At 35.7% G+C, this 14,325-nt stretch overlaps 1 protein-coding gene across 1 annotated transcript; it reads left to right on the plus strand.

Moving 5' to 3' along the window:
* The first annotated feature begins 554 nt into the window (after positions 1–554).
* On the plus strand, positions 555–13,564 carry LOC107020788 (tRNA (cytosine(34)-C(5))-methyltransferase-like). The gene is made up of 15 exons (XM_015221289.2): positions 555–862; positions 1,457–1,545; positions 2,659–2,725; positions 2,847–2,962; positions 5,478–5,544; positions 5,679–5,727; positions 5,836–5,921; positions 6,107–6,372; positions 6,480–6,535; positions 8,754–8,839; positions 9,488–9,580; positions 10,439–10,772; positions 11,971–12,521; positions 12,831–13,056; positions 13,138–13,564. Exons 1-15 carry the CDS (start codon positions 665–667, stop codon positions 13,326–13,328), a joined length of 2,475 nt encoding a protein of 824 aa, XP_015076775.1. The 5' UTR covers positions 555–664; the 3' UTR covers positions 13,329–13,564.
* The last annotated feature ends 761 nt before the right edge of the window (positions 13,565–14,325 follow it).

Below are 14,325 nucleotides of genomic sequence, written 5' to 3' on the forward strand. Positions count from 1 at the left end.
AACTTAAACTATAACTACAGTTCGTAAATATGCAAGCTATAAATATGAAACATAATTAAATTTATTTCATTGACTATGTGCGAAAAATTCCAATTATTGAGACAACTCAATAATATTATAAAATATGAATTAAAACTGAAATACACTAATTGAGAAGGAAATCACATGTATAACTATGATAAAGGATCTAACGTAGCACAACTCCAAAATAAAATTCTAAATTTTAGAATGTCTTTCCTTTTTTTTTTTCGAGTAGTAATCTTTATACTTCTTCTCTCTAGAATTTCGAGCATTCTAGGATCCACAATAACAAATATCACTATATTATTGAGACATTTTCAAAACTTAAATATCGAATAATATTTATGATGGTTATAAAATCGATAAAACTCTTAAACCTATTTATAACAATTTAATTGAAACTATTTCACCAAAACTCCAAATCGATTGTTTCTCAAAATGGGCCTTTTGACATAAAGAAGAGTTTGCATAAAAAGTGGGCCTTAGCGACATTTCAAGCCCAATCATGTAAAACCCAGCCTAAACCTTCTTCAATTCAGTTTCTGTTAACTCCTCACTCTCCTTTTTCCCTTTGCCACCATCTCAGATTCTCAATTCTGAGAGGGATTTTTCAGTATTCGAATTTGCAGCAGCGAAAGGGAAAATGGGTGGCAGAGGAAGGTCAAGAACTCAGAGAAAACACTTCGTTCAAAGCAGAGAAAACAACTGGAAATACACCAAAGATGATCCCGAGCAGCAACAAAATGGTACCGCTGATGATAATAATAACAATAGAGAAAACAGTAATCCCAGTTGGAAACCCTTTATTACCCAAAATATTGCCTTTGAAGAGTATTATAAGGTACTCCCTTATTTGTGAATTTTAGATGTTAATATGACTTGTGTATATTATATTATTAGATACCCTCCTGATTTATGTGATACTTTTTGCTTCTCGAGATTTAAACTATGTGAAATTGATCAATATTGACTTAAGAAGAGTTGCATGTCTTGTACTACTTGATCTATAGTTTTGGATATCTGAGTTTTAGTTTAAAGATATTGAGTCGATCGTATACAATAGCTTCGAAGATTAGTTAACTTTACTGTTGATAAAGCGAAATGTGTCATATAAATTGAGATAGAGAGAGTGTTGAAGTATGATGGGAAACTTAAGCTCGATAGAACATTAGGAAAACGACATATCAAAGTTGGATATTTGAATAATTTAATGTATTTAAATTCTTGAAAGTTGTGAAATTTGTGTAGATATGGATTGGTTTTAAAATCTTTTGAGACAACTAAAATGGAAATATTTTGCTGTATAAGTTAGTGTGATAGGGTATAAATTGAGATGGAAGGAGTAAGTTATCTTTTTTCATTTGTTTTTCGTATACATGCAATGAGTGTAAACAAATTTATGGACTTGGGTAATAGTATGTGCATGACTGTATAGGAGCAAGGGATTGTGCCACCAGAAGAATGGAATACTTTTATGGACTGTCTTCGAAGTGAATTACCTGCTGCTTTCAGGATCAATTCAAGGTCTGTATCTTTTCATTTATCATTTGATAACCTCTCTGTTTATTTACATGTTTTATTTCTTTCCTTCTGTATGTTCTTTGATTTGCATTACCTGAGCTGGGGGTCTTTCGGTAACAACTTCTCTACCTTCGTAGGTAGGAGTATGGTCTGCGTGACCCTACCCTCCCAAGGCCCCACCTTGTGTGACTACACTAGATATATTGTTATTGTTATTGTTATTAACCTTTCTGTTTATTAGATAGACAAACAATTGTATAACCTAGCGATGATGTTCCACATCATATAAATCTTATTTCTGCATTGAGAAGTGTGATCTGAAAAGGACAATGTACATTGCGTTTGTCTTCATGTGTTCTCTTGCTCTGCAATAACACATCCAGTGTAATCTCATAAGTGGGTGTGGGAAGGGTATAGGATGTAAACATACTTTACTCGTACCTTTGTGGGGGTAGAGAGGTTGTTTCCGATATACCTCAGCACAATGACGCATTACCAGAACAGGCTAGAAAAGAAAAAAAATAATGCAAAAAGTGGCAAGCTAAAAACAACCAATGAAGCAACAAGTAACAAATAAAAGATGTAGTAAAAGATACACAAGTATTAAATAATAATACTACTTATAAGGCAAAGAGCAGACTAGCCCCCTATCTTCCACATAAAGGTGCTACAACACTCGGCTACCTACCAACATTCTACCTTAATCTTCGACCTCCAAATCTTCCTATCAAGGGTCATGTCCTTAGTGATTTAGAGTGTCATGTCCTGCTGACACCCAAGTTCTTCTTCAAGCACTAGCTCAAGACAGTAATCACCGGGTGGGTGCGAATTCTTTTAGCCGGTGATCTTGAATAATTTGAGCTATGACTTGTTCCCGCATTCCATCTTCTTCTCTAAAATGAATTTCTTGTACAGGCTCGTTTGCGGTTAGAGTTCCTTTGTTGATAATTTCTTACGTATTCATCATTGTATATGCTCCCTATGATAACTGAATTCATAAATTATGGTCAACAAACAATACGAGCCGCCAGATATATCGGCCAAGGTTTCATGATTACCCTGTCCCACGTAAATTGTTTACTTACGTATTCATCATTGTGTTTTTTAATGTTGCAGTAGCCAATGCTACTTGGAAATTCAAGCAAAGTTGGAGAATGATTTTATGAAATCTCTGCAAGAAGAGGTTCATCAGCTGATTATGATTACTTTTTCTTACTGAATTATGAACTTTCTGCACTATGTATGCTGCTTCTAGCTCAGACCCTGCTATTCAATAATATTTCCAAATCGCGTTTGTGATTCAGGGGACAGATGGGAGTGAGGTTGTAGCAATAAGACCATTACCTTGGTATCCAGAGAATCTTGCCTGGCAGTCAACTTTTTCTCGCAAGCAGTTGAGGAAAAACAAAATACTTGAGAGGTTAGAGATCCAGTTTCTGCTTATGCTGTAACTTTTGAATATTGTGAAATAATTTTTATCTGAAAAAAGATCATATACGTAAATCTATCACAGATAATACTCATCCATCCCAATTGATGTGTGATTTTTGACTGTTCATGAGGTTTAAAGAGAGAAAGGCTTTTGAAACTTTTGGTCTAAAGCAAGCCAAACATCTTTGTGCTATAGATCATCTCACTTAGAGTACCATGAGAAGTTTAAAGTTTAATGTTCCTAAATATAGAAAGATGTTTTTCTTTTGGGACAAACTAAAAAGGAAAGTATGCCACATAGAATAGGGACATAGGGAGTAATAAGTATTGCTTTTTGGAAAAGACACTTCAAGTCTTCAATCCTTGTTATGAGCCAATAATCTATTTGACCTTTTGAATACATGAACAATAGTTCAAGTGGTTGTTGACACTGGTGCTAAACTCGAGTCTGAAACAAGTTCAACCTTTTGAGCTTCCTTAGCTCCTTTCTCTCTGCTGGTCTCACATTGTAGGACTGAAAAAAATATCTTTTTTTCCCTTTTTCTCTGTGTAAAGCATCTCTGTAGTACTGCCGATTTTTTTTACCAATTCAGTTAATTTATAATTTTCTATTGTATACTTTTTGATAATTTCCATCAGATGATAGTGAGAGGAATATAATTGTGATCGAAGATATGAGAATAATATCAGAAATCATGTTCGAACTCCAAAATTCCATTTATTGGGCATTTTTGATCTATATTTGAATGCAAATTTGATCCCCAACTTCAATAGAACTGATAAATTTAAACCTATATATTCTTTGCATCTTATTTCACTTATCATCAAATGTTTTAGATGCAACTTGGTTTGCAACTTCTAGAATAGTTGATTGTTTCTTGCCACACATCTAAGGTATGATGCAAATAATATTAGGGCATGTGTGATGGTGTTTCCATGAGTTGTTTAAAAACTAGAGAAGGCTTCTGATTTCCGCTCGATGGTTTCAATGATGTGTTTGAAAACAAGATCTTGCTTATCAACTATCTTTCGAAAAGAAAGTCTTGTTCATCAATCAAACATTTGAGTGTCTTTTGTTATAGGAAGAGGAAGAGGGTTTTCCATATGGTAGTGTACGTAAAGAAATCCTTGGTATGTGCTAGAGAGGTAAAAATTTCATCTCAAATACATAAATTCCCTAAAGGATATGTTTGAAGGAGGTGCCAAAATGTAGAACAATGGAAGAAAATGTAGAGTTTTCAATAAACATGGTTTATCTAGGAATTAATTTTAGCCTGTACTGGTTTCTCCTATTTATGAATGAGTTAACCAACAGTCTACGAGATTGAGTTCCAGAGTATATGTTATTTACGGGCCTATGTTGGTGTTGATATAACTAGTGGGAGAGTTAACTACAGCTTGATTTGTGGCAGGACACTCGAAACTGAGAGTTTTAGGATAGGTGCAAGGATGATAGGATATATGACAATCAGTGTAGCCAATACAAGAAAGTAAAGTTTGAGGCATGATTAGACTGGACTGCAGTAACTAAATGTTGACACTTCAGATATCTAGGCTCAATCTTTCTAGAGAATGCCTTGATAGTGCAATAGGAGGATATTTTACAAAGTGAAGATAAGTTCTATAAAATGTGTGAGACTAACAATGCTATGTGGCAGCGTATGTAGGGATATATTGTCGACATTTCTGTAAGACGGGTGTCGTAAAATTGCTTAAGATAGATATGTCGTTATACCAGGTTAGACGAAATAATATGGCCTGCAATGGTTTAGTTATGTTCTAACAGCTCCTACATGCACCTGTGTCATCATGACGGTTTTAGGTATTATTACGGGATGAGGTAGACCTTAAACCATATGGAAAGAAGTTCTCTTAACAAGAAATAATTTCTTGGAATCCATGCAAATTCGGCTGGTGTATAACACAACAGAAGCAAAATATCCTTGTAGGCGGTACCAGTTAGTTGGTTTAAGGTTAACCACTATTGGTATTACTTACATCTGGTCCTTTGATTAGAAGTCTCTTAAGTTTTATTGGAGATTGCCACCTTTTACTTATAAAGAAGAGGTCTGCTAGAGCTTGCATGATAAAATACGTGTGAGAATTAGAGATAATCTCTTGCTTCAGAGAGTCCTTAATTTGTTCTTAAAGAGAGATTATTCAATGGTGGAAAGAATGGATCTGATGGAGCAGAAATAGATGTAGAGGATTCATATAGTCCTGTGTGAACATCTCTAGGATTGATGTAGTTGTATAATTATGTTCAAATGAAGAAAATGCACATCTCACATGAAAATTGTACATCTAGAGGTCCATTTTCTTGTTCCCAGTTTTGGATATAAAAAATCTTACACCCTTCCAGGTAGTTCTTCCCACCTTCATAAAAAATTATGCAATTCTTTTTCCTAGAATCTGTATACAGTCAGAAAATTTACAGAATTGTAATTGAAGACAACTTTTGGTAGTCTCTGATATTGATTGTTGTCATCACATAAAACATTCAGGTTCCACGAGTACTTGAAGCTACAAAATGAGATTGGTAACATTACAAGACAGGAGGCTGTTAGCATGGTGAGCCAATTATTTTTATGCTGATTTGTTTGGTATATATCAGTTAACTTTGTCAATTTCTTTTTTTTGGTCTTTCTCAAAAAAATCAGTTTAACATTGTACCCTTTATTCATCATGTGACTGCTTTGACTCAGGTCCCTCCTCTGTTCCTGGATGTACGGCCAGATGATTTCATTCTTGACAGTTAACTATTCTTTAATATTCTGCATCTAAGTTCATTTTTTCCATTCTTCATTAATATGTGAATATCAATCTGGATAAATAAAACTTTATTGTCCCTGTATCTTGCAGTGTGTGCAGCTCCTGGTTCGAAAACGTTTCAGTTACTTGAGATGATACACCACTCAGCTGAACCGGGATCATTACCTGGTGGAATGGTCTCTCTTTTTCCTCATTTTCTCTCTTAACATCATTGATGTCAATGCAACTCTCTCCCTAGTTCTTTCGTCCATCTTTGTTGGCGTCATATACTCTCTCCGATCCATCCTTGCAAAATTGAAAAATGTATTCTCTGGATCCTTGTAACATTTGATGTTTCTCTTTGAAATGCCTCATTATATAGGTCTTAGCAAATGACGTTGATGTTCAAAGGTGTAACCTTCTCATCCATCAAACAAAGAGAATGTCCACTGCCAACTTGATAGTCACAAATCACGAAGCACAGCACTTCCCTAGCTGTCATTTGAAAAGAACTTATGGAGAAGGTTCTGAGCCACAAGAAGTGAAAGAACTTGATATTGATCAACTTCTATTTGATCGTGTCTTATGTGATGTTCCATGCAGTGGTGATGGCACTTTACGAAAGGCCCCTGATATATGGAGAAGATGGTAGTTTATTACGAATTACTAGTACTTATCTCTTTCATTTTTCCTTCTGCAATCGTTACAATTGTCTCGTGTCCCCTTCACATCCCTCTATTTTTCCTTCTGCACAGGAATGCAGGAATGGGTAATGGTCTACATGGGCTACAGGTTCAGATAGCAATGCGAGGTTCATTGTTCTCTCTCTCTCTCTCTTAATTGTACATTGGTCTTCTAACTGATAAGCTGACCATCACTAACCTATCATGCGGCAGCTTATGATTTTAGCCGGCAAGTCACCTTTGAGTTTGGGCTTAAGGAGGAGTTGGTTGACTCCAAGTCTTTTTTCCTGTTATGGGCTCAAGATACATCTTGATATCCAAGATCAAGATTGAACAATGTTAAAAATGATCACACTTGTGGAAGTGACACAAACATAAAATAAGATAAGGTCGTTTGATATGATTTGACTATCTCCTATGCAGACTTCCAGGCTGTCTGGTCCCCATAGATATGACTTACGACACTGCAATTAAAGTTAATAAAAGGTACGAGGTAAACCTAAAATTATATAGAGGGAGTTGTTTGAAAAGATTTAAAATCTATTGAATTCATAGACTTACCACTTAGAATAAAACATTGAAAGTAAAGGATCCATATATGTGTGACCAACAAGCTGGGACTAAGCTAAATATCCATGTAGGAGTAGGGATAAGCGTGGAATTTCGAGTGCCCCTGATTGCCTTAAAAGACGTTATTTAGTATATTTGGATGAAATGGATCTGAATACAGTTGTATTGATGGTTTCATATAGGCACCACAACTTATGGAAGTGAAGCTTAATTGATTGATTGATCGATATTTCCTGTATCACATATTATGTGTCCGTTTCTGTATTGAGAAGAATAGTAGTACTAGTAGTGGAATACTGCACTTTATACTTTGTCTCACAAAGGTGCAGTAGTAGTGGTTACCTCGTCTCGACAACTGTAGCATATGTCAAGGCATGCGGGTGCCTTTATTTATTTTTGATGACAAGGGAAACCCGCAGGCGCTACCCTTTGGGTGCGCACAGGGTAAAACTCCCCCTCCTATGCAATAGCTCGCAAACCACATAGGAGAGGTAATCCTCACTAGGCAAACCTGGTGCAACGACCTCGACCCACAAGGCAAACCCCTTGCTTTCGCTGGCAAGGGGTTTCGAACTTGAGACCTCCAACATGGAAGTTCCAAGCTCAAAACACTGGGCCAGTGTATCTTGTTTCTTCAGTTCTTCCACTGTGAAAGAGGTCACAAACTGCTTTTGTGCCACTATAGACAAATGTTGTATGGTAGTGAATGTTGGACTGCTAGAGTCCAACATATCCACAAGATGAGTGTTGTAGAGATGCAGATGCTATGATGGATGTGCGGGCATATCATATTAGATAAGATTAAAAATGACTTTATTCGCAGAAGGTGCAACTTTACAAGTAGCAGACATTGAGGATAAAATACGAAAAGATCACTTGAGATGGTCTGGACATATTTTGCTGCGAATGCACTTCTCTGTAGGTGTGAAACTATGGTAAGTTAAGGAGTTAAAAGCCGACAGGGTAGATCTAAAATCACATGGAAGAAAGTTGTCTCAAAAGGTTTACAAATGCTTTTTATCAATTTAGACATAGCTAAAGATAGGGTTCAATGGAAGAAGAAGATCCATATTTGTAATAGCTACTAGTTGAGGAAAGGTTTTAGACCTGTTCAAGAGATTCTAATATATTGTTATAATATTGTATTTGTGTATGTGTTTGATTTTCTTTCTCGTTTACTTATTTAGTATGATGATATGAAATGAGCTTTAAAAAAGTGGGGATTCATATAGCCAATTCCAATTTGTTTGGGACTGAGGCACAATAGTAGTTGTTGATAGCACCAATCAAATAAGAATTGGATCTGCCATACACATCAAAGAGGTATGGCATAAACAAGCTATTTCAATATGCTTGATTAAAATTTAAAAGATTATTCCTTTACAAAGTAAGGATAGAAAGGAAAAGATTCTAGTTTCTCGAACAAGATGGATTAGAAGACCACAAAAGCATTAGATTAATTGTATGTCGTTCAAGAAGCAACATCAGTTAAACTATAATTTTGTTGCTCAAATTTTGCGGGTATATTTTTCCTGCTAAGGATGTTGTTTCTTGAATTATATAGAAAAAGGAAGCTTAAGTCTTTAGGAGACGTTTTCTGAAAGTCCGGGCTTTGGATAGGTGCTGCCGTTCTGGTAACTGGACCAGCATGTAAGGTTTCTGAAACACTTGAGGGGTTAGGACTTTAGAGCACTATACAATTCCTTCTGAGTAAGACCCCTCCTTCTTTATGAAAAGCCTTCAACTGACACATGGTTGTTCATACATATATTTCAGGAATGTCTCTGCTTAAAGTTGGTGGAAGGATGGTTTATTCAACTTGCTCAATGAATCCCATTGAGAACGAGGCTGTGGTTGCCGAGGTAATCTGAGAAAGAATACAACACATGTTGATTACGATTCTGTTAAATGTGTAGCGTATGTTACCAAATAAAAATTTTGCTCATTTTTAGGTTCCCAGAAATTAATGAGTGATACTACTGAAAGTATAAAAAAACAGAAAAAGAAGATTATTGAGTATAGGTCTTGCTCGATTGCAGTAGGGTGGGAGAGTGGAAAAAAGGGAACCCTTAGTGAGCTCTTCAATCATTGCAATGGCTGCACATTCTTTAGCTGGATTTTCTTATTTACAGCCCTCCCTTTTTTTCTTCCTCCTGTCTCGACACCCGGGCTTGTCAAAATTATGTATGCCTACTCTTGTTCTAACTTATATCAACAAGTGGGCTGATGTGGTGCAAGTATGCTTTTTCTTTGATTTCTTCATATGTTTTCCTTTGCTACATCAACGACTATACTCCATCAGTATTGAACAAAAAATGTCAAAATAGTAGCTGAATGTGCAGCCTCTCTGTCCCTAGTATGGCAAATGTTCCACATGTTTGCTTTTTGCTGCTGATGACATAATCATCATAATTTCCTGAATGACAGAGAGATAGCAATTTTGATAAACGTTATAAATTGTAAGTCCAACATTCCTTCTCATATAATCTGATTGTTCTCTTGTTTCTCAGATATTGAGAAGGTGTGGAGGATCTGTTGAACTAATTGATGTCTCCAGTGAACTTCCTCAGCTTGTAAGAAGGCCAGGTTTGAAAAAATGGAAGGTTTGTGGTTAATTTTTTTGGTGCTCATCTTGATCTCTTCTCCATGTGATGTTCAGATTTTGGTCAACTTGGTTTGATCAAAGGTTGAACATTGACATTCAATGACAAGGTTATAATAGAAAATGAAAAAATAGAGGGGAGTTCTACTGAGGGTAGCACCTGTTGCAAGTAGACACTCCTCCTTTCTGAAGGTGGTCCTTTCCTGTATGAAGCTAAGCCTCATATGGTGCCAACCATGAAAAACAGCCATCTTGTGAGGTGCCTTTATTTTTCAAATAGATTTCCAAGACCTGTTTGGTGTCTGAGCATTTTCTGCAGTAGGTTCTCATAACACGATTTGGCAGTAAACTTTCCTTTTCTATCAGTTTCAAGGATACTCTTCAACCCTTGCATTATTTCCTTGCAAGCCCTGCAAAACAAGAAAATTCTGTTGATCTAAAAAGCTTCACAGTCAGTCATATTCCTTTTTAATGTGATACGTCAATTTGCTCTTAATATTGAGCAGTCATTGACTTTTCTGTATTACACTCTGCCAAAGTTGGGTATAATGTAATTGAGCTTTATAGGTTTTGCTAATTCAAAGACGTGTAGGACGAGAATTATGTCAGTGGAACTGGTTAAATATCAGAAGTTCTTTCTATTTTGTTTCAGTTTATCTGACATGGGAGGCTTCAGTGAGCCTCGCTTTGTTATGAGTTCTACTAATTCTATATCTGCCTATTAGTAGTACAAGCAGGTGCAGAAGTAAAGACTAGTATCCATCCTTCAATTCTTAATTCCATTTGTATTAAACAGGTATGGTTGCCGTACACGCTGATTCATTGAATTTGATTGATATTTGTTCTTCTGTGCATGCAGGTTCAAGATAAAGGGATGTGGTTGACTTCTTATAACGAAGTTCATAACTCTCGCAGAGCTGCCGTTGTTCCTGGAATGTTTCCCTCTGGCAAAGGCTACGTGGATGAACCTGAGCATGGTGATGATGCAAGGAGAAGTCAATTGCGTGATAAGGGGAGTAATGGCCATTCTCAAAATGGTGTTGGGATGGTGCAGGATCCTGCAACTACTACTACAATCTTGGACGAGGAAGCTTCAACTCTACCATTGGAACGTAGTATGAGGATAGTTCCACATGACCAGAACAGTGGAGCCTTCTTTATTGCTGTCTTTCACAAACTTTCTCCTTTGCCAGGTGAGTTAAAACATCAACCATTTGTCAGAAGTAGAAAAGTGGGGCATTAAACATTGAAGTATGCTTTATATGGCTAGTTCAAATAGAACATCTGCACAACGATATCTTCTGTTGTGGTTCAAGTTTTGAAATCAGATTCGAAACTTGAAGAACAAGAACTCAAAACTTCAATAACGATAACTCTTTTTTGTGATTTCTAGATTATAGAAAAACAAAGAACAATGCTTTTAAGAACAACTCCTTAGCCTAAGCTCTACTACCATATGATAGCAACCAAGATGCAAAAATGAGGAAATAGAACAAGTAATGAAAAAAAACTAGATAGAACACAAGGATAAAAGTAGAAATAAGGTTGAGCTTGACAGAAAATTAAAAGAAAGAAAGGAGAATTCTAACAATCAAGTAGCTATTCAATTATTAGAATAATCCAAGGGGGAAGATAGTTGAACTCATACATGAACCCATAGAAAGAAGAATTCCAAGAAGGTTCTTTGAAGAGATACAAACAGTCACCCAGAAGAGTATGATTTTAATCGTCCAAAAACTAGCTAGCTTGTCAAAACAGGAAACTAAGATATTTATACAGGTCTATGTAGAAGCTAACAATAGTCATAGATATCCCTAAACTAGCCTTGGATGACACATAGGCTGGAATTTGTAAATTCTTAGGGTTCTAAAATGTCTCCACATTTGATAATCATGGAGCCATTTTTGGTGAGCTTCTTCTACAGTTGGCCTCATCTTTGACAATCATTTTGTTTCCCTGTGGTGCTTCCATCACCTCCTTCGTTGCCAGGCTCCATCTTTTGGAATGTGGAGGCGTTTTTTGGTCCACATTCCTCTCATCTTTGTATTTCTTGTTTTCCTAGGATACATTTGACTTGAAAGCTTAGTTTCCTTGACCTTTTGTAGCACTTCAAGGACTTAATGTTGAATGGACTTGAGCAGTCTCCTAGGATCCTTTGTTTGTTGTCTTTGTCTCTTCCTTTGAATAACCAGACTGGGTCTTGAGGTATTCTTTCCATGCTCTCTCGAAACACTCTAGGCTCTCAGTGTAAATAAGTTTGAAGCCATCAATGCCAGATTGCCGATACGTGAGCTATCATGGCACACCCTTGATGTCATAATACAATTTTCTGTCTTAATTTTGAGCTTTACTTGTGTATGTATTGAGATTCTGTTCTTTATGATTTTGCAGTCACACAAAAGAAGCATTGCTATCAGCCAGGAAAGACAACTTCCACGGGCAATTTCCAAGCACAAAGTTTACCTAAGGTCAAAGATATAAATGCTGATGAAGTTGAGCAAGTGGATTCTGTAGGTAATCAACTATCTGAAGTGATTATGGATGATGCTAATATTCTTGAAAATGGAAATGACAAAGCTACACTGGATACTGACCCCAGTAAAATAGTGGAAGGAAAAAGTCTGGAGCTGATTAAACCTTCCAGTGATGGAAATGCTGGTCCTGAGTTGGTTAAAGGGAGTAGAAAGTTACAGATGCGAGGAAGATGGAGAGGGATTGACCCAATATTATTTTACCACGAGGAGACAGCAGTGGGTCAGATAAAGGCCTTCTATGGCATCAAGGAATCCTTTCCATTCAAAGGTCATTTGATTGTGAGGAATACTGATATCGACCATGTGAAAAGAGTTTATTATGTATCTAAATCTGTGAAAGAAGTTCTTAAACTCAATTTTGTAGCTGGTGAGCAGCTCAAGATCGCTGCTGTTGGGCTCAAGATGTTTGTAAGTCGCTCAAATTTGACACTTGAGATTTCTGTTCTTTGAGCTCATGTCATTCTATAGAATCATGTGCATGTGTTTGAACATCCATCTTTTACGAAGTTTTCTTCAGAAAGAACTTCGCATCCTACATCCCCCAACCCCCTGAAAGGAAAGGAGGTACAGGAAAAAGCAAGACTGTCAAACCCTCTTAAAAACAAGTAGCAAACTATAGGAGGGCACCACTTGAATGACCCTTTATGTCATTCTTTCCCCTGACCTCCATCCATTGGACTATTTAAACCTTTCCATCTTCTCTTTTCAATGTTGCAGGAGCGGCAAAAAGATGTTTCTACAGAATGTGTATTCCGCATAACATCTGAAGGAGTACCATTACTGCTGCCACATATTACCAAACAAATAGTGTATGCATCTCCTGTAGATTTCAAGCTTCTTTTGCAGTACAAGAGCATTAAATTTGGTGATTTTGTGGATGCTGAATTTGGGAATAAGGCTTCAAAGCTGCAGTTTGGTTGTTGTGTAGTGATTTTGAATAAAGGTTAGTTGTGATCTGGTATCTTCATTTGAGTAAACACGACTTGTTTGTTTCTCTCGTAAAATTTTCTCTCTATTTCCTTAGACAATAAGACCTTGCCGGAACCTCAAGTGGATGCATCAACTATCGCTATAGGATGCTGGAGAGGCCGGAATAGCATCACAGTGATGGTGATTGCACTTGATATCCAAGAACTTCTAGAAAGGATGTTGACGTATTCGGAGGAGGATTCTGATTCCTTATTGCTGGAAAACAAGCCATTGATTGCTGCTTGAGCAGATTAAGCTAAATTGAAAATATACAATTGAGACAAGTTACTGGTAAACTAACAATTTTGGAAGCAGTAATACGTGTATCATTACAAGGAAATTTGTAACATTTTGATGTTTTATTAGTTCGTTTCTTCTGTTTTAGACAATTTCTACAACTATAGATTTCAGATGAAATTTGTATTTATTGTAATCAAATATTGATGGATCAATATTCTCAACATTAGTCCATTTCAACATAATTGTAGTTTTTACCTGTTCATTTTATTTCAAAATAACTGGTGTTTCACATAATCAAGAAGACATTAATAAAGACATTTTTTTTTTCAGTTTTATCCTTATTTAAATAAAGCGAGTTTTACATAACTAGGAGAGAGGTAATTAAACATGTATAACATAGTGTATCTTCAAATATGGACATATTTTATCATTCACATAATCTACTTATGAATCACACTAAATATATAAATCATTATAGTTGTTGTTATAATATATTGACTCATAAATATGCTTAACGTTACTTTTTTAATTAAATACACCTCTAAACAATTAAAAAGGTCCAACTCTCACACTAACCATGGAGAGTTTATGGGGAAATTTTGACCCCTTCTCTAATTTCTAACATTGTCAATATATTCCTTATTTAATTATTTAATTATTGGATTTAGTCATCTCACTAATAATCGGTTCATTCGATACCAAATATTTCTTATTAATTTCGATTTACATTAAATTTTTTTAAATGATAAATAATTATTTTTTAAATTTTAATTATCAAAAATAATTTCGTATCTACAACTCAAAAATATTTAGAATAAAAATATCTCACTCCATCAAAAATTTTGATGGGGTATTCGATGTTTTATTCTCTCAGCGTGCAAAACAACAACGGTCAAATTATTCTAACATTTTTATAAATATTTTAACATGAAAATAGTACTCTTGGGTCAAGTCTAACTTATTCAATTCATCATTTACTTTAATATATATATATATATATAAG

The sequence above is a fragment of the Solanum pennellii genome, chromosome 5 (genome assembly GCF_001406875.1).
Source record: "Solanum pennellii chromosome 5, SPENNV200".
Lineage (NCBI taxonomy): Eukaryota > Viridiplantae > Streptophyta > Magnoliopsida > Solanales > Solanaceae > Solanum > Solanum pennellii.

What these genes read in the sequence shown, in the direction of transcription:
- LOC107020788 (XM_015221289.2), top strand. Translation starts at nt 665, where the DNA reads ATGGGTGGCAGAGGAAGGTCAAGAACTCAGAGAAAACACTTCGTTCAA. An exon ending in CAGGTTTGAAAAAATGGAAG is followed by an intron (nt 9,581 to 10,438) that starts GTTTGTGGTTAA and finishes CTGTGCATGCAG; the next exon opens with GTTCAAGATAAAGGGATGTG. An exon ending in TGTAGTGATTTTGAATAAAG is followed by an intron (nt 13,057 to 13,137) that starts GTTAGTTGTGAT and finishes CTATTTCCTTAG; the next exon opens with ACAATAAGACCTTGCCGGAA.